General features: G+C 39.7%; 1 protein-coding gene across 2 annotated transcripts in view; it reads right to left on the bottom strand.

The window, feature by feature from the left end:
- Positions 1 to 20,378, bottom strand: part of EVC (EvC ciliary complex subunit 1) — a 55,636-nt gene that overhangs the window by 16,493 nt on the left and 18,765 nt on the right. For both annotated transcript variants that reach the window (XM_051619259.1, XM_051619260.1), the window contains exons 10-12: positions 19,749 to 19,897; positions 15,632 to 15,730; positions 4,233 to 4,445 (exon numbers count right to left, since the gene is read on the bottom strand). In XM_051619259.1, coding sequence (XP_051475219.1) covers positions 4,233 to 4,445; positions 15,632 to 15,730; positions 19,749 to 19,897 — 461 coding nt within the window. The remainder of the gene's footprint in view (positions 1 to 4,232; positions 4,446 to 15,631; positions 15,731 to 19,748; positions 19,898 to 20,378) is intronic.

Below are 20,378 nucleotides of genomic sequence, written 5' to 3'. Positions count from 1 at the left end.
TTGAGGCTGCTGATATATTGCTGAAAAAGAGCAAAATAGAGACAACTACTTCATCAAACCAGGTGGATAAGTCAGTCTTTGCGCTGCACCATCCTTCCAACACTGGGCCAAGTCTCCAGGTGCCTCTCAAAGCCTTCCTATTCTTGGGAATGTCTTTTAATTTGCTCAGAGATAGGTCAGCACAGTGAAGAAAATTATGCTGCTGCACAGACTCAGAAACTGCAAGAGAGCCCAATTCCTGCACTTAGCCAGCAGAATCAGTGACAAAAGCATCATAAAGGGGGGAGTAAAGCTTTGAGGAATGTCTGGCTACTTGAAGAGTCATTCCAATCACTATGAAAAAATCAGTATAAAATAAGGAGAAAACCATAAAATGCACACCATGTCAAGACCGATATGCAGATGCAGGTTCAGCTTTCTGGGTTTCAAGCAACAATGTGGAAAAATCTCCTAAACCCCGATTTTTTTCTCTCTAAGCTTCTTGGTGGTTTGCTTCCTGGCAACAAGGATATTAAAAGACATTTTGGAGCAGGGCTAATGTTAAGTATTACTCTGGCAATAAAGGTGATGAATTTGTCTTTGGTAGGTAATGAAACCCATAAAATATTTTGAGTTAGACTTCAAATACAACAGCAAATTAGACCCAAGAAGGCTCACTCTTTTTTTCTGCAGCTCTCAGTTTGACATTTTTAGCACAGCTTCTCAGGAAATTGAGGCAAAGCAATTTCTCCCTAAACGCCTGTAGATGGGGTGTGATGCACACTGAATGCCAAGCAAGTACCTCAGTCTGGTGCAGCAGTTTGCTCCCGGCAACTGCTGCCCAGGCAGGAGAGCTCAAGGTAGGGGCTATGTGGGAAAACACTCTAAAATTTATTTTCATTAATCATTTATTCTCATTCGTCTCACTCACATCCTCAAAAATCTAAGACAAAATTTAAATATGAAGCTGATTTTCTCTTTTCAATTTATAAAATCTATAGAACGGTTTGAGTTGGAAGGGACCTCCCACTAGCTCAGGCTGCTCACTGCAAAAGAGATTCTGTTCTCCCAAAGGACTTTATATTCCAGATATGCACATATGCTAGGAAAGATAATATATAAAAAAAACAGTTCAGATACATCAGAAAAAGTCTTTTTAAGCCATCTTGAAAAGCACATGTAATTACTCTGGGGAAAAGTCTTCTATGTTAGACTTCCCCAGTATGTAAAGCAGGTGACTATGTAACTCTTAGTACAGTGGTACATTTATCAAGACAGAAATTAAAGACATATCTCATGCTGGAAAATGCCTGATAATTTAAAAGGCTTGTCAATATAAATGTTGATTTACGGATCTTCTGTCATAATCAGCACTGTAACATAGATGGAATCTCCTAAGTGACATGATCACTTGTTACAAGTGTCTGATCTCTCTTCTTCTTAAGGTAGAAACCAAGTGCAGCTTTCTGTAAGATGCAGCTGTCACCTTATTGCTTAAAGGTGCATGCTGCTGCCTTTACACTAGGAAAGGGCCAAGAAATGCACTTTGCATTTGAACATTATATGAGTTGTGAGTTGTTCATCAGTCTTGTTTATACAGGAAAATGTGTCAGCTTAGTTTTGCTGGAATAGCTATCTCCCTGAGTTATGTCTTATTCACCACTTTTTTCCACTTTAGTTGAGTCCACTTTCAAAAAGCCACACATTTCAAGCTAAAAAAGCTACTTAGACTCCTGCAAAGAATAACACCTTGAGAAATCACACATTTTCCCACTAGGACAAGCCCTTGTGTCTTCTAGGAATTTAATTCCACATAATCACTCGTCCTTAGGACAGCTCTGTCTGCTGCTCAGATCATTTTTATACTGAGTAAGGTCCAACTGCAGTGCTGGTGACTCAGAGACCAAGGTGAGAGCTCTGTCACTGCTAAGTGAATTCCTCTATAGCTCAGTAATTGCTGTTAATGATGTCAGCAACCCCCCCCCTTTTTTTTTTTTGCTAAGAAGCCATCTGCTTTATATTATGTATGCTCAGCACACTGAAAGTGATGGAAAGTCAACTTTCTAATTAAATAATCTATGCTTGGGCACGACTGTAACATCTGACTTCACATACAGTGAATCTATCATAGAGTTATGTCCAAAGAGCTATTATTCAAGAACTGGGTGCCGGAGAGAACCATTCCTCTTAATCTCCTGAGAAAAAATCCCAGGGTGTGGTTTTTCCACCCAACACTGTGCCCAATGATAGTAACAGACGAATGCGTAAACAGGATTTTTGGAACTAAACTTTAGACTTGAGATGTCCCCTCTGTGGGCAGTCTCCTTGTCTCTCTGGACCTCAGCCACGGCTGAGGTTCAAAGAGACAATGGAAGGATCAGAGCAGAGGTGCCCTAACATGCACTTTGACTTCTGAGATTAATCGTGAATCGCACATCAGAATCTCCTCCTTCTCTTACTGTGGTTTTTAATGACAGCAGATACAACCAAGGTACTTTGGGCAGACATGCTTCTAGTACACCTACTGGGCCAGCCTGCTCAGGTCACACTCATACAAGGATGTGAACCCTTGATGAATGTGCAAATGAACAGCAACCTACAGCTTTAAACTTGCCAAGGAAAGTACTGAATCTAATCTCTGATAAAAATGGGCAAATTAAAAAAAAAGCTGAGGTCAGACATTGTTTAATTAATCACTGAAGGCACAGGTATGCCAAATTCAAACACTAAATGCCAGCCAGCAGTCCTAGAAAACACATATGCCTGCCCTTAAAACATGTGAGCAGACTCATTGTCATCAGTGGTTGGTCCCAAGCATATTTTAGTTTAGTTGGCTAGACACTCATCACACATAAAAATAAGACAAGCAGAATTGTTTTCAAAATATGTGAGATACTGGATGAGTTACAATAAAAAACCCCAGAAATTTGTCAGGGATGTGCCTGTTGTATAACTTAAGATTAAGGAAAACAGAGAAGCAAAAAAGGAAATGGCTAAGAATTTCCAACAAATTTTACTTTTATATTCCTAAGGGTGTTCTAAAACCACTGGTCAGCAAATCTACCAGATTTAGTAGGAAGCCCACAGTTTCCTTCCTGAATCACAGTTTTATGGAAGAACCCTAACTATGATTGAGTGGGAAAGTTAAGCACCTTATAGTCACCTGTAATAATCAGGGACTCAATCAATACCTTATTTACTGTGTATTGGATTGTCAAAGCACTCTGGGGAATAAGGCTAGCAAAAAGTAGGATTTTGGCAGTGTTAAAGAACTCTGCCAACCTTCTACTTAAGAAGTCCCACTTACTCTGTATGTTGCAGCACAAGCTGCACATTTCCAAGGGGCACACCTTTGTATAGAGGTCTTTATTTGACTTAGCTGTGTTAGCCTTTGAAGCAGTGTTAACAGACACATAGCATTGCATGAATCAATTGAAGATACATTTGAGTTGTAGACTAATGCTGAAGATACCTGCCTCCACATTTACTGTTGCTGCTTTTCTGCTCTGGTGTCAATGCCCCCTATGCTGGGCACAAACAGAGCAGGAAAGCTGGATGTGTGTTTCTGCATCTTCTCAGAGTAAAGAAAAATATTTATATAAACTGTGTATCATATTTTTCCAAATACTAGAGTATTAATACATAAAAAATATTAAGAAATATTTATCATTGTAAGGCTTCTTTTCTTGTAAATGGTACTTATATATGCCCTCTCCAAACAGAACAGATGAAGGTTTTTTTGAACTGTTTCTGTGGATGCTCAAGAGGTGAGGCTATCAGACAGCAGCCTTGCAAATAAATGTTTATGTGCTGACAAAGTTGACAAACACTGTGAACAGATGTTCAGTAATTACTCTCTAACTCCACTATGCAAGACTGCATGCACAGAATATATATACACTCCATACTACAGGTCAAACTGTCCTTTTCTAGTCTGGACCTGTGGCTGGAACTGGGCTACATAAATATTTATATACACATGTATTTATATACACATTCATATCTATAGATATATATTATATATATTTTTATGTGTAAATTATATATTATCTATTGCAATACATATAACATAATGTAAAATAATGTATAATATATAAGGATATGTAATAATTTATAAAAATATATTATATATTATATATAATGTATATTTATAAAAAAAATACCCCATCCACATAATTATGTTAGTTTTCTTCTTTTTTTTCTATATCCCTGCTTTTAGACCCTGGGTTACCAGAACATAATACGTGTCTTACTTTTTTTTCTTGCAACAGCTGTTCCTGGAAAAGCTTCCACCGTCTCTGGCGGTGGGTCTCCCATTTCTCCAGCTGAGGAGCCAAGTTCTCCTGCCATTCCTCTTTCAGATGCTCACACTCTGTTACAGAAAGACAGGTCACAACAGGCAGGGTCTGAAGAAACAGCTCCGTGACCAGTTCTGCTAAGGCATGGGAAGCTTTAGAGTACAGATCCTAACAGAGGGACAAAAAGGGACAAAGAGACACAGGTGAGAAAGTGAAACCCCCAGCTCTTTGGAATTCATTGAGTGTCTCCATGATGCCAGCGAGAGAACCAAGTCCCAGTGAAGACACTGGGCCAGTGACTGACCCCTGGAGCTAAAATCCAATGCCAGTAATACTTCAGTTAAAAAGACCAGGGTTTGTAGATGGAACAACTTGCATGTTTTGGTTCAAGGCATATAACACTGTTTAAAATGCAACAGCAGCATAAACAAATGAGATCTCGAATCCTAACTGTTACCCACATGCAACTGCGCTACAAAGAATGTTTTGTTTTACTGGCTATGGTGACATGTTATAAAAACACTTATTTTGAAAGTTGCTGTGGAAACAATTTGCCTAACACAGCACTTCATAAGCACATTTTCAAAGGTGCTGATATGAAATGAATGAAGGCAAGGAAGAAGAAACAGTTAAAAGGGAGAGTATGGCATTTAGGTAGACAAAATTGACACTACTCATATTATACAGTTGGCACTCCAACAGATGACACTTTTCAATGCCTTCTGGAAAGACGGAATTATTCAAATTCCTTCTGATGCAGAACAGGCTCAAGCCTAGGAAAACAAACATCTTCTGGCGGTTTCATTACAACTACTCCCATATGAGTGGCTTCCAATTGCTGAAGCTGTTTCACTTGCAAGAAGAGTTTGGGTTATTTAGTCAGATGGCAAACAAGCTAAAAAGTCCATTCAAAACACACAATTTCACTGTCAAATACACAGTGATGGTATAAGCTGTCTTTGCGAACTTGCTACAATTTGAGATAATCCCCGAGGAGAAGGAATGAGGGCAGTTAGCTTTCCCTAGCAGAAACGAGAAAAGGTCACATGGACACAGCAATTCTCCAGCAGCTCACAAAGAGCTATTTTTGTGTAAGTTCCACACAAACTTAACAGTCAAAAAATCTTTATTGCCTACTTGGTCTTGCTTTCTTGAAAAACAGTGTCAGCCCTCCTGAAAACACTTTTGTTTCATTTTTTTCCTTAAAATATAGATAAATTTTTTAAAACTCTTTTTAGCATTCCTGTTGCACAAACCAGTAAGGTCTTCTAGCTATTGCCTTATTTTAAATTTAGGCTAAATTACAATCTTTTAAGTGATCAGAATCTGGAAACTCTCAATAGGAACACAGAAATATTTATCTAAATGCCAAAACCATTTGCCTGCGGTTCATAAACACAAAAAGTTCTAGTGGACTTGTCTTTTTCTGAAAGACAGAAACTGGTACAATGTATATAATGTAATGTATACAGACACACTGGTATAATGTACTATTGTGTAAGAACCCATTCCAACTGCTAGAACATAAAAAAGAAAATGGAACAAAAAACCCACAAAAAACCCACAAAAGAGGATGTTAAACTGCAAAGTCAAGAACTCAGAAACAAAGAATGACCAGAACTTAGCTTGCATGTGAAATCTAGTTTTGTGTCCCCATAATGATAAACTTGGGTGCACATACTGTTTCCACAGGACCTTTACCTGTTCCATGTTTAGGTTTGTCAATAACAGTTGAATTGATAGATTTCTTTAAATATTTATTTTAAAAAATATTTATTTTCTATTTCTCATTTCCTGCACTGAATACTAAATCATTATTTTCCTCCTGGGATCCCTCTAGGATGTTTATCACCATATTAATGAGCTTCTTTCACAAGCAATAAACAGCCATATTATGAGCTCCCTGCAGTAACATCTTCTGGATAAAACTGAGGCACAACATGATCTAAAGTGTTCACTACATCTTCAGTGTGAGATGTCTTGATTTGCTCAACTCTTAGCTGCCTAAAGAATGCAGCATTTTCAGAATCCAGGTCCCACTGGCTTTGTTTAAACTGTAAGTGCCATGAATTCTTCTATTTTGGGCTACAGGTTTCTGAAACTGGGCATATATATCAGACTTGGTAGTCAGAGACACAATGATCAGATACCTAAATTCTAGTGACATTCTCTCATTTTTAGCTATTGCTCACAATTTGGACATGATAGTATAATTAGAATCGTATCACAGAATCATAGAATTCCAACCCAAACCATTCTATGATTCTGTAATCTATGAGGGTTCCAACCCTCCCACATGACCAGGTTGATTAAAGCCCCATCCAACCTGGCCTTGAACACTTCCAGGGAGGGGGCATCCACAACTTCCTTCGGCAACCTGTGCCAGTGTCTAAAGAATTTCTTTCTAATTTCTTTCTAACGTCTAAAGAATTTATTTCTAACATCTAACCTAAATCCATCCTCTTCCAGTTGAAAACCATCACCCTTTGTCCTATCACTACAAGCCCTTATAAAAAGCACCTCCCCAGCTTTTCTGTAGCCCCTTCAGGTACTGTGAGGCTATTATAAGGTCTCCCTAGAGCCTTCTCTTCTCCAGGTTGAACAAGCTCAACTCTCTCAGCTTGTCTTTGCTGAGAAGCCCTCAGGTACATCCTGTGCTGAAGGATGGATCTCTCCTACTCTTTAATTAGAGTAACCAATTAATATTACAACAATAATCTGTATGCTGGTGGGCCTGGCTTAGCTTGCCAACACTAATGTAAAATGGTTTGTTCGAATGATCTCTTCTGCTGCTATTTATTTTAAAAATGAAGTCTCCAAATTCTGGGATTCAAGAGAAGTTCAAAGATCCTGTGTTTCTAATCTCTGTATCCGTGCAACATTTAAAGAATGATCATTCTACCTCTGTAAACCCTCCCTTCTCTGAGCTTTACTAGCTTTTCATGACAAGTTAATTTTCCTGCCTTTGCCGGGTGTTCAGAGACATAAGAATTTTTCTTGGGTCTTAAATAGTTCAGAAGTACTCTAGAGGAGTCTGTGGCATTTCTATTGCAATCTCAAAAGATCACAGGCAGGGTGTTAAGGAACTTCCTTCTTAAACAGACTTCTACCTATGGCAGCTAAATCACTTTGCAGCACATTTTGCTTGCAGAATTGATAGCATTCCCTTGGCGTGCTGACAGCTCTGTATTTATTATTTACTAGGAAATCTTTTCCACAGAACATAAAGAAAGTATTTTGTTACTTGCCTTCATGCCATTTTGTTTAAAGACCAAATGAACAGAGCTCTGATTGCACTCCCTGCAGCTTCAAATTACACTGTGTACTTCCCTTTGGCACTACCAGAATGGGTACCTAGTTACCCAGCAAAAAATGTGACTAGGACCTATTCGCAGAAAACTCCTTTCCTACATCACCTCATTCATGTGCTGGGCCAAGTTATCTTTAGAACAAAGGTGCTTAACAATTTGTTTGCAAAATACTTCAAGGCTCTCTGCTGGAACTGGTATATGAAGGGAGGAGAGTGGGATTAGAATTCCAGAAGCAGTTTTCACATCAACAGTCCCTTTAAAAATGAACATGCTAGGTGAACGCACGGAGGGGAAACAGAATTAAGCAGTATGTTCTTCACATCTCACATACGTTGCAAACTGGCACGCAAAGCAACAGGTACTGTAATTCCCTGGGATGGTGATTTTTAACAGGACCGAACACTTCCCCTTTAATCCTGCACTTAATTATCTTACTTGTAGTTCAGGATCACAAAATGAACCACTTTCTGTGATATCAAAATCCTAACTTCTCTTTGGTGTTCAGGGAACCGCTGGCCGATGGCTTATTTAATCTCAACACGTAATTGTAAAGCCATGAGACCCTAGGCAGTCCTTGGAATCCAGACCCTAATCTATCTGCCTGCTCTCCACAGAGAACATGCCACATGCACAATACGATGGCTACAATGTTTAATGCCGCACTTGAGACTCAGTGGAATGCACTCTTTCCTAAATAGTAAATCTACATTTAGGAAAGACTGCAGGGGTGATTGAATTCTACCAAAGTGTTTCAAACTAACAACACAGTTCAAAACTCTTTATGCTCTAAGGAACGTATTTGATCCAAAACAGCAATAAAGTCTGTTTGTGAACGGGGATGACACTACCTATCATAAAGCTTATTTTCCACATGAAAAAAAGAAAATAGTTGAAAAAATTCTACTGCTTCCAGGATCTTATTTTTGGACTAGAATCCCCATAAATCAGTTCTTACAAGCTTCTTGATATACCATGTCTTGCTTTTAGAATTTTACTTAGTAAAATTTATTCTAATTGATTCCATTAATAGAATAGCTGATTGCACTGTTGAATGAACCTGTTTGTAGTACCTGGCAGTCAATCTCAAAGCTTTTCAAAAAATCTCCAGAGAAATTCATCAAGCATAAAGAAATACCATGGGGTATATGCAGAAATAAAAAGGGATCAGCTTAAAATGCCAAGTGCAGGTGAATTACAGACAAAGCAATACATATATAATTTTGTCAAAAACCACGGGAAATACACAGCTTATCAGATTTCACCTGGGTCAGTGCAACCCCAGGCATAAATACGGGCTGGGAGGAGAATGGCTGGAGAGCAGTCTTGAGGAGAAGGACTTGGGGGTGGTAGTTGATGAGAAGCTCGACATGAGCCACCAGTGTGCGCTGGAGCCCAGAGAGCAACTGCATCCTGGGCTGCATCAAAAGAAGTGAGGCCAGCAGGGCCAGGGAGGTGATTCTGCCCCTCTGCTCTGCTCAGACCCCACCTGGAGTACTGTGTACAGCTCTGGGGCCCTCAGAACAGGAAAGATATAGACCTGTTGGAAAGGGTCCAGAGAAGGGCCACCAAGATGATTAAAGGCCTGGAGCACCTCTGCTAGGAAGACAGGCTAAGAGAGTTGGTGCTGTTCAGCCTAGAGAAGAGAAGGCTCCAGGGAGACCTTATAGCACCTTCCAGTACTTGAAAGGGCCCTACAGGAAAGCTAGGGAAGGGCTTTTCATCAGAGAAGATATAGGACAAGGGGTAATGGTTTTAAACTGAGAGAGGGGAGATTTAGGTTAGATATTAGGAAGAAATTCTTCACTATAAGGGTGGTGAGGAACTGGAATGGGTTGCCCAGGGAGGCTGTTGATGTCCCATCTCTGGAGGTTTTTAAGGCCAGGTTGGAGGAGGTTTTGTGCAACCTGATCTAGTGGTAGGGTTCCCTGCTCATGTCATGGAAGGGAGCTGGAGCATGTCCAAAGAAGGGCCACAAAGCTGGTGAAGAATCTAGGAAACAAGTCTTATGAGGAGCATCTGAGGGAACTGAGGCTGTTTAATCTGGAGAAAAGGAGACTCAGGGCAGACCCTATCACTCTCTACAACTACCTGAAAGAAGGTTGTAGCAAGGCGGAGGTCGTTCTCTTTTCCCAAGTAACAAGCGTTAAGATGCGAGGAAAGGGTCTCAAGTTGTTCCAGGGGAGGTCTGAATTAGATATTAGGAAATATGTCTTCACTGAAAGGCTTATCAAGCGTTAACACGGGTTGCCCAGGGAGCTTGTTGAGTCACCATCCCTGGAGATATTCAAAAGACATGACGAATTCTGGACTGCTAATTGCAAAAATGAAACAAGTACCCTGCTTTTAAGCATCCTAACACCAATAAAACACAATGACATTGAAATAACCCTTAGTACAAGCTAATAAAAAAACGGTTTAATTTCCAGGCATTAAAAAAGGAGGTTCACTGAAATTCCAGTTTTGCTCCATCAGTGGTCCTTGATTTATCGAGAAGGCAGCTTGAATCTTCTCTTTCTGTACTCATTATTTTAAAATGTGCCTTTGTAGATAAGGTTATGTCCTTTACTAGATCTAACTATTAACAAATTGTAAATCCATATCATAGTAAAAATCCACATATTTTCTTATGCAGTAAGGCAAGAAGCAAGCTTCAGAATGAAGGCTAAACATATAAGGCATTTTTCATCAGTGTTGACTGAAATTACAAGATCAAAATTAATCAGTCCCCAAACGCAGAACTAGACTGAACTCACATGGTTTAAGTTAACAAATGTCATCTATCAAACCAAGCTGTCTCTCAGACTTCCTGGGGTTAGTCACAGGGCAAAATTTTCAAAAGTAAGCATGAGAGTTGGAGGTCTCTTGATAGGGATTTTCACATGAGACAAGCTGTGATTGAAAAGTTGCTAGCTCTAGATAAAAAATGCAGTCCACTCCATGAAATGCATCGCTAACTGTAGCTCATGTTAATGAAATGAAATTACATAAGGAAAGTAATGGAAGAGTATGTCTTTAACAATCTGTGCCATTTATTTTGATGAAGATAACCTTTCCCCTTTTACTAACAAAAGAAAAAATCAATTTCTTTCCTTCAACCTCACACTCATGTTTACCCATTCATAAAATGTTTATTACCTTGCTTGTTGATAGTACTCATTACTTAACAGCTTTTAGTCTACATTCTTGTGCCCTTCTATGTCAAGTCATTCATGTCAACATTCTGGCGAAATGCTATCGGTAAAGGGGAATTACAAATGACAGTAAATGGTGTGTTTTTATGATCCTGATGTTATGCCTAAGGAAAAATAATTATCTTACCATGGACTGTACAATTTTTAGCTGTTAATTAATTTAGCTGTTAATTGATTTATTTTTGTACACTCCGCTTGTTTGTTTTGTTAATCACCAGCCTCTTTTCACTTCTCCTTTCCCAACTGCAATAAGCAGGTAGTTCACAAAAAAAAAAAGAAAAAAAAAGAAAAAAAAGAAAGGATGGGGGAGAAATAAAAGTTTAAAGGTTGATTAATATCTGATATGCTAAACTTGAGGCAGACTTGCAAAGAGCTAGCCATTAATCTTTCCAAGACATCACAAGAAACAGAACAGGACACACTGGGGACACAGGAATGCTCTTGTTGCCATGTAACAGAAAATTACAGTAAAAATCCTTGCAATTAAAAAACTACCCAAGCCAAAACACAACTGTTATTGTGACACAATATCCCTCGAGTATGGGATAACTCTGTTGACTGTGTTTATGAAAATATTAGTCTGAGCCATGCAGTTAACTACCTCTGACACAATTCCTCCTTCAGTTATTACATACTGTGAGAATAAAAATCACTTGAACTATTCCACGACTTGCACTTAAAAAATTAGTTATGGAGGCTGTGCTTAGATACAGGCTATTCACCTACAGCACATTATTTTAATCCACTAGTATGACTGAAATGTTCTGTGCTACCTTCCAAATATAACTCGTTCATTTGCTTCAGGCATCAACAGATTCCATTGACCTTGGTTAAGTAATTTTAATTGATTTATTCATGTGTACACAAAACAAACCTACTCAATTATTCTATGCAAACACAGCTTCCAGATCATTGCATTTTACATAGTTATTAATCAATTTGGATAATTCTTTGATGTGCTGCTGCACTACAGGCTAGACTAGTACTAAAGGGTTATATAAATCTGTCTTGGTGAACTCACAGAATGTTCAAAAAAGAGAAAAATGAAAAAATAAAAATGGCATAGAAATTTGAGAAAGGCTTAGAAGAACACTGTGAGAACAAGGTAAGGATCTTCTTCCACAAGTCAATGGCACTTACAGCTTAAGTGGTATCTTTTCTTCAGTCCCCAGGATATTCACTGGTTCCCTATTTGGTCACATGGTGACTTTTTCCTTGTATTTTACTATCACCTCTTGCATGGAGGTTACCTTTCTACTCATTCATGAAACTAAGTCTGCCAGGCTTGCTTCCACTAGGACAAACCAAGGTAACTGTTGAATTAAGTCAAGTCATTCCAACACACAATTGAAGGAGGAATGAAGGGTCTAAGCTTTTTATCACATTTAAGCCTTTATGACATACAAGACCTGGCCACGTCCCTTTCACTGGAAAAAAAAAAAAAAAGTGCAAGTGAATCTGTCAGAGCGCAATCCTTGGGAACTCTGTACTGACTCTCTTCCTTGGGGATTTATTCTGGTTTGTCACCTGCAGTGCAAGTTTTGATACAGCACTTTAAAATGGTGTGAATAGTTTAGAAAGCTGATCCAGGATGGAGGCGCCTGAACGCTCTAAGACAGTTGCTTTGAAAGCTGCTAGTAACTTCTCTTAGCTGAAGGCATGCCTGAGGATGGGACCTAACTCTAGCTAACTGGCAACCAGGCATCTAACACTGGTGTTGTTACAGTACCTTCGTCTGTTCTTTACTAGGATTTTGTTGCTTATCTGAGAAATTGCAATGCTGATTATGCCCCAAGGACTCTGACAGCAATTTAAGAAAATAGAGGGCTTGGATGAGCAAAAAAAACACACCATGATTTGGGTTCTGCTGCCGGGAATTGGAAAAGTGCGGTGTGATTCATTCCAGTTTTGGGGGTTTTCAACCAAAGTCAACATGTAAATGGGTACACAAGTAGAAACTTGTCTGGAACCCTAAATCCTGTGAATACTGGACAGTATCAGACTGTTCACCCCAGAAGAAATATGTGAAATTTCTTTAATCCTGGGCCAGTAAGGAGTATGAGCTATTTGGTGGAAAGGGCATATATGGCAAAATCTTGGTTACAGAGAAATTGTAATATACAGAACACTTTGCCTCCTTTTAGATTTAGGTAATTATCTCAGTTTTATTTCCCTTACATCCAGCAGCTATTTAAATTCCATGTGTGGGAAAGCAGAACTACTCTGTGCAGTCTTGCAAGGCTAATTTTCATTTACAACAACAAAAAAAAACCCTTGATGAACTCTTAAATATTTAATCACTTCTAGGTCTTTCCACTCTGACTGTTTACAAATGTATGCATGCCTTTTTTAAACGTCTTGAAGTCTATCTTTGGATGTCTTGTGGACTATAGGCTGAGGAATATTAATCTAAATACGTGTAGAGCATGCCAGGGTATCTTTAGAGTGTTTCAGTAATTTTTTTCAGTAACATTACTATTCTTCAGTTTCTACTGGAATGATAAAAAAAGCAATAGAACAGAACTCTCTACTGGTGAACTTTCCTGCCATCTAACTTAGTAACATGCTTACAGTTATGGAAACATGGAGAGTAAGTGAACTCTTGAATGCTTAATCGAATCTTTACCTAACCTTTTCCTTGCTCATGGCAGAACAGAAACAGCAGAGTCCAAACCTTCCAAACGACTGCAAGGCAAATGACTATGAGTTAAACTTCAGGGAGTATAGATCTTGCAGTGCTTGCATATGTGCTGAAAACAACTGCTTCTAACAACTAGCTGGTTCTACAAATTGGCTGATTCAAACCCAACTGGGACACAGGTCTATTACCATGTGAGGGTTGCTGGTACCCACTTGGCTAGTCTAATGTTCACTTGCTTATGTCTGCCTGAGCTTCAGTCACACCACTGCACTATGGGGTATCTCGAATCCCTGTCACCTTCCCATGGGTATCTTGTCTTCCCCATTGGTAGCAATAGTTTCTTCCAAGCAGAAACCCAGAGGAACTTAGAGAAGGGGCAAAGCCCTGCTTCACAGGGAAAGGCTTGTGTTTGCTGAAGCTGCACTTCTGTTCTGAAGTGTGGTGAAGCAGAATGAAGAAAAGGCACTGTGATTGTGAGATGCAACTCCTTCTCTTAACAGCAAATCTACTTTTGTTTTTATGCCTGCCCCAGGTAATGGACAACATGTAACTACTGCACTTTCCTCAGTTGTACAAGTAAAAACAGCTCCATTTACCTGCAGTGGGGCTATACTGACATGTACTTTCTCTTCTTTCTAACTTTTGCTGCTTACAAGGTATATTCAGAAGCCCTCTGCTCTCCTGTAACCAACTGCAGAATACATACTTAGGGTTAAGGGGAGAGAGTGCAGTTGCTCTTTATGTTAAATGTCACAATAAACATGTTTTATTATAGAAAAAAAAGGTGGAAATTAAGATTTGTGGACCCGCATTCAACAGATGCCAGCTGGATCACAGTTGTGGCAGTTTTTCATTGCTGGCAGTGTTTGTTTGGGTCTAGGAATAAGAGAGCAGCTCTAATAAGGAATATAATGGCTTAGAGCTGGGTGAATTGGCAGAGTTGCAGCTCTCCTGGCAACCTGGCAATTCTAGAAACACTTAATTCACCCAAACCAATTTTTCTTTAATGGAAAACTTAGCTAACGGTGCTGAAAGAAAGAGGATCTTAGTGTCACTAAAGCAGAGTACACAATAAAGGAAAGCAATATAATTTCACAAATGAGGTGGAACTGTGCAAGCTAAAAAAAATTGTTTGGTCTCCAGAGACCTCATGTGAATTGAGGAATGGGGTGGAGAAGCTACATACTCTGGAGAATGGACTGTGTGCAGTAACATGAGCAGATATGTTGACTTTTCTTAAATTACATTGCTTTGTACAATTAATTATTCTGATTCACTGGCATAGCCCTCCAAGCAAACTTTTCCTTTCTCCAAAGCCATATATTTCTCAAATATCCTGTTGCTTGCACTATTACATAAAATCATGGCAAAACTATTTGTTCTAAATACAGTGACTTTATTTTTTTATCTATTGAATTTGAAAAAGTATACTAGTGCTAATTAAGATTGTGTGGGTATCTCATCCTCATGCAATAGGGACTACAAGTTTCCGTAACACCCTGATCTGGTCATAATTAATCACGACAAGGATCCTGCTGAGCTGAAAGTTATTAGTTCCAGCCTAATTAAAGGTCACCGCTAGCAACAGTTTTGGGCTTCATCAGATACATCATGTTATCTTATTTTTCAGTGCAGACAGAAAATAATTATAGATGACGCAAAAGCATGAAGCATCTACTTATTTTCCAAACTAGTAACATAGAGAAGTGTAAAAATATTACTTTCACTAAAGATCTGAACTTATTTCAGGGAACTAACTAGTGCCAAAACAATTAGTCTGAGAGGAAAAAAAATTAGAAAACTATTTTTGGAGACAATTAACTAAGAATAGTATCATCTTACCATTGTGCAGAGGAGAGGATTACGCTACATAAATGAAGTCTCTCTCCCGGTAGTAACGCCATACGTTGTATGCTCTCAACATTTACTGCAGCCTTGTCAGTCACCCAGACAGCAGGTTTTGGCAGACCACGTAAGCATTTTCTGACTAATAGGAGGTTAGGAAACATAGTGTGTTGTGAAGATAATGGAAAAGGCAAGCTAATGTGGAAGACTGTCTGTCTCCATCTCCTTGTTTGCCCGCCTAGCTTCCTGGAGCTACCACGATCTCTTCTGCAACTCCCCAGTCCTCCCTAAAGCCTGACACTGTGTAGTGTGGTTAGAGGATCTTCAGAATTATTTTAGTAAATGACATATCATTAGAAGTCATACCTTGTAGAGATCTGAAACGGCCTCTGTGCTCTTGCAGTCATCCTCCTCCTCCAGTTCCCACTGTGCTTGCCGATGCTTCTCTAACAGCTCGTGGTAAGTCTAAAAGAAACACAATAGGTGTATTTAAATAAATGAAAAGGTTTTAATAGCCTCTTGTGATCCTCTTCTTTCCTTCCCTGATCCCATTCCCATGCACCATCACAACAGCAAGGTTATATCTGGAACCGTGACTCAGAGGGAAATTAAACTTGCCTTACTGTCTTAATTTGAGCACATCCAGTCTTGGGTATGAAACTCCACAGTCTCAGAAATTTGGGTTAAGTAACAAGTACCTAATACTAGTAAACATGTGAAATGATCTGATTTGCAACCTGCTTCCTTGTGTACAAATACCACTTTGTCATAGCCAGTACTATGAGGTGCAGCATAGCCATCAGACACCTTAGTTACAGCTGTATCACACCGTGCAGGGGTTTCGCACTGGAGCTGGTCAGCATGGCCCATGGCAATGTCAGACAGTACTCAGTCTGGAAGGCTGATCTACGACTTGGTCATGATTTAGTCCTTGGTCACAGATTTAAGAGGGATACAACCTTTTTCTTCAAGCCAGAACTGGGATGTGTTGGCAGGTTCACGTGCTGTAATGGAAGACTGAATTTCACTACGAACATCTCACTCTATACACACATGAGTGGCCTTATATCTATATATATGTTCTATATTTTTACTTGAACTGCTAAGTGTCTTCTTGTGGCAAATATGGCTTTCTTTGTTAGGTATACCAATACGGATCTTCCAAAGAGCCCAACGTGCTCATAAACTCTTCATGTACAGGTCATTCTTGTAGAAGTAGACTTTAAAATTCACACTTAAAATGAAATTATAGTTTACCACAGAGTTTGACAATTCTGCTGTAACTTGTATGTCTACTGGGGGCAAGGCTGAGCAAGACTGGTTTACTGTAAAGGGCACTTTTTGGCTTGTGTGCATCTTTTGATCATTCCTGTGTTCTCAGTAAAAAAAAACAAAATGAAAATGTACCTTTTCCAGTGGAAGCACTTAAAATACAGAGCCAAAATGCTACAGGAACTCTAACCTTTCCTACCTAGGTAATTCCTTCCTATCCAAAAAAAAACTAGAGCTGCAGCAACTAAACCATTACCATCCAACTTGTGCTCACAAGAAACTGATGTGAAGAAAGTTCATTACAAAATCCACCTTCTAATTGGCAACCACTTAAAATGCAGCAGAAAGGTCTGCTGCTGCTGAGGCTGCTGCTTCCATGGTGGTGCAAGCCCTTTGATGAAGTGGAGGGGAAAAGACAGAGAAGTGCATTTGATTGGTACAACTCCGGGTGCAAGGTGAGGATTTTGGACCAAGCCCTTCAGTGCTGGACTAGCTGTGAAATCATCAAACAGGTTTAAAATAGCTCCTCAATGCTGAGGGGATTGCTTGCACAAAATAATTACTGGACTATTTAAGTTAAATCATGGGAGCTGCAGATATATACATATATATTTTTTTTTTTTTTTCTTACTCATCAAAGGAGTCTCTGGACTCAAGACCCTATCTGTTCTGGGACAAAAGGCTCACTCCACTGTGGCAGCAGGAAGCATTAAATTTATGATTTATTATTTGTGCACAGGTATTTAATAATATTAAGACTCATCCGCATTCTGTCCTACAGCATAAAGTGCAAGTTGCCCATTCCTGCTCAGCCTGTCATAAGTAGATCGTTAGTTTACAGTTTAATTAAGCGCATTTGTTAGCTTTCTAAGGTGTAAAGAATAGAGCATCACTCGCACAAAGCTGTGTGGAGGAGAGAGGTCTTAATGCCTAAGTTTCTAAGGTTTGTTTCATGAAGTAGAGATATGTCTAAGAGTTTTGAATGATGTGTATAAGGAAAAGACATTCACAAATGTGTGACAGAATTATTTATCTCAAGTTATGAAAAGCCAAAGAAGTAAAACATGCTCTACTGTTTTAAAGTGCCTGAAACCTTGTGGTTTGAACTGAGGTGCTGCCAGACAGGTTTTGCATACAAGAACAGTAATTACATTATCCAATTCATACTATGTAACTAAAGAACTTGTCCCTGCAGTAGAAAATTGCAGTGTTAAGATCTGTTTTGACAGTTTGATAAACCTGGAATCTAGGTCTTATAATACAGTAATTTATCTAAGTTATTAGATTTCATCAAAAGTTTAATGCTGCTGGATGTAACCATTTTAACCTTTAATTATTTATTTTCATTAAAATTGAGGATTTATTTTTTAATTCTTAATAACTTGGGTCTGTATTTACCAGCAGTTACAGGGGGTTTTGTAGCTCTCAGCACTGACAGCTAAGAACTCAGATTTTGTATACAGAATCACAGAATGGTAGGTGTTGGAAGCGGCCTCTGGACATCAGCTAGTCCAACCCCCCTGCTAGAGTAGGTTCACCTACTGCAGGTTGCACAGGAACCTGTCCAGGCAATTTTGGAGATCTCCAGAGAAGAAGACTCCACAACTTTTCTGGACAGCCTGTTCCAGTGCTGTTATCCTCACAGGAAGGAAGTTTTTCCTCATGTTCACATAGAACTTCCTGTGTTCCAGTTTGTGTCCAATGCCCCTCATCCTGTCACTGGGCACCACTGAAAAAAAGAGTCTGGCCCCATCCACTTGTCACCCGTCCTTTAGATATTCATAAGCATTGATAAGATACTCCCTGGGATAAACAGAACCAGCCTCTCAGTCTTTCCTCTAGTCCCCTAATCATCCTCTTAGTCCTCTGCTGGACTTCTCCCAGGAGCTCTTTGTCTTGTCCTGAGGAGCCCAGACTGGACACTGTACTTCAGATATGAACTCACCAGGGAAGAGTAGAGGGGGAGGATAACCTCCCTTGACCTGCTGGCTACACTATTTTTAATGCACCCCAGGATGGCACTGACTTGCTTGGTCACAAGGGCATATTGCTGGCTCACAGTTAACTTGTCCACCAGAACTCCCAGGTCCTTTTCTGCAGAGCTGCTTTCCAGCAAGTTGGCCGCTAACCTATATTGGTGCATGGGGTTACTCCTCTCTACACGCAGGACCCATGCAGGACTTGCCTTTGTTGGACTTCCTATACATTCTAAACAGCAACAATAGAGCTCTATAGAAAATAAGGCCCAGAACATATTACACTGGCCATTATATACCACATTAAACTACCTACTGCAAACCTCATCTAAGGTATCCTGCCAGCCATCATAATGAGTTTTCCCTCTGCATATATGAGATTTGACAGATTTTGAGGGACAGGGATCTACTTGAGCGAGTCCAACGGAGGCTACGAGGATGATTAAGGGACTGGAACACCTGCCTTATGAGGAAAGGCTGAGAGACCTGGGGCGTTTTCAGTCTAGAGAGGACAAGACTGAAGGGGGATCTAATTAATATGTATAAATACATGAGGGCTGGGCATCAAGAAGGCAGGGACAAGCTTTTTTCACTTGTGCCCTGTGATAGGATGAGGAGCAATGGACTCAAACTTGAGCATAGGAAGTTCCACCTCAACACGAGGAAGAACTTCTTTACTGTGATGGCTACAGAGCACTGGAACAGACTCCTCATAGAGGCTGTGGAGTCTCCTCTGGAGACTTTAAAGACCCGTCTGGATGCCTTACTGAGTGGTCTGCCCTAGTTGTTTGGGTTTTTTTTGGTCCTGCTCTGGTAGGGAAGTTGGACTTGATGATCTTCAGAGGTCCCTTCCAACCCCTAATATTCTGTGATTCTGTGAGTCTCAATAATCTCAGTCATGGAAATGCAATTAGATCAGTGCAGTATGCTTGCTTCTGTAACACAGGGCAGATACTTTCCTCCAGAGATCCCCTACACTGAACCTAACACATAATATCTAAGTAAAAGATGTTTTCTACACCCTTTGATATTTTGTTCCAATGTGACAAGTCCAACACTGGAGGAAATGTAGGCAACCATAGGCATTAAGAGGTCTGACCCTATCCCACCTGTGCTACTGCACACAATTCTTAGGATGACCCAAAAATCCTGATTTTATGGAACTGGGAGAAATATGCTATGTATTTGGTATTAAAAACTAATGGAATAGTGAAAATAAGCTTTTCTGTGCTCACCTTAAGAAAACTATTAACTTCTTCAATATGTACAGTTTTACTGAGGAGATCCCCTTGCTCAGCTTTCTGTCTGCGTTTGAACTCTTCCCTCTTCTTTGCACGGCACTCCAATAGTTTCAAGATCAGGTCTTTACTTCGCTGGATACACTCTGAAACATAAACCACCAACGATTAGAGACCACAACTCCACAGGGAGAAAGGAGCATCTGTTACTGTCACACAACATAAACTCACCAAAATCTGTTAGGGAGTGAAATAGGCAAGTAATTACCATGCAGGATTTCAAAACTGATCCTTACCCTGATGGTCTTTTTAGATGCGAACTTCTGGGGTGTTAAATGGCACTTAAATCTATCAGGATGTTTTGATCACTATTATCATGCACCCTCCTTTTCACTGCTGCAACTTATGCAAAGGCGGTGAGTTAGTTCAAGAGACACATTTCCACCTGCAACACTCCAAAGCTCCCCCTTCTGCTTTGAGAAGGCCCAGAAGTAGCTCATTACCTAATTGCAGATATGCAAATGATGCTGCAAGGACAGGAGCAATAATATATGCCAGGGAGAAAAGGTCTAGAGCAATGCTAGTTCAGATTAGCTTGAACTGGCATGCAGCCATGGCAGGCTTTCA

This window comes from Apus apus, chromosome 4, assembly GCF_020740795.1.
Source record: "Apus apus isolate bApuApu2 chromosome 4, bApuApu2.pri.cur, whole genome shotgun sequence".
Lineage (NCBI taxonomy): Eukaryota > Metazoa > Chordata > Aves > Apodiformes > Apodidae > Apus > Apus apus.
The sequence above is the reverse complement of the archived record's forward strand: the minus strand, read 5'-3'. Positions and strand labels throughout refer to the sequence as shown.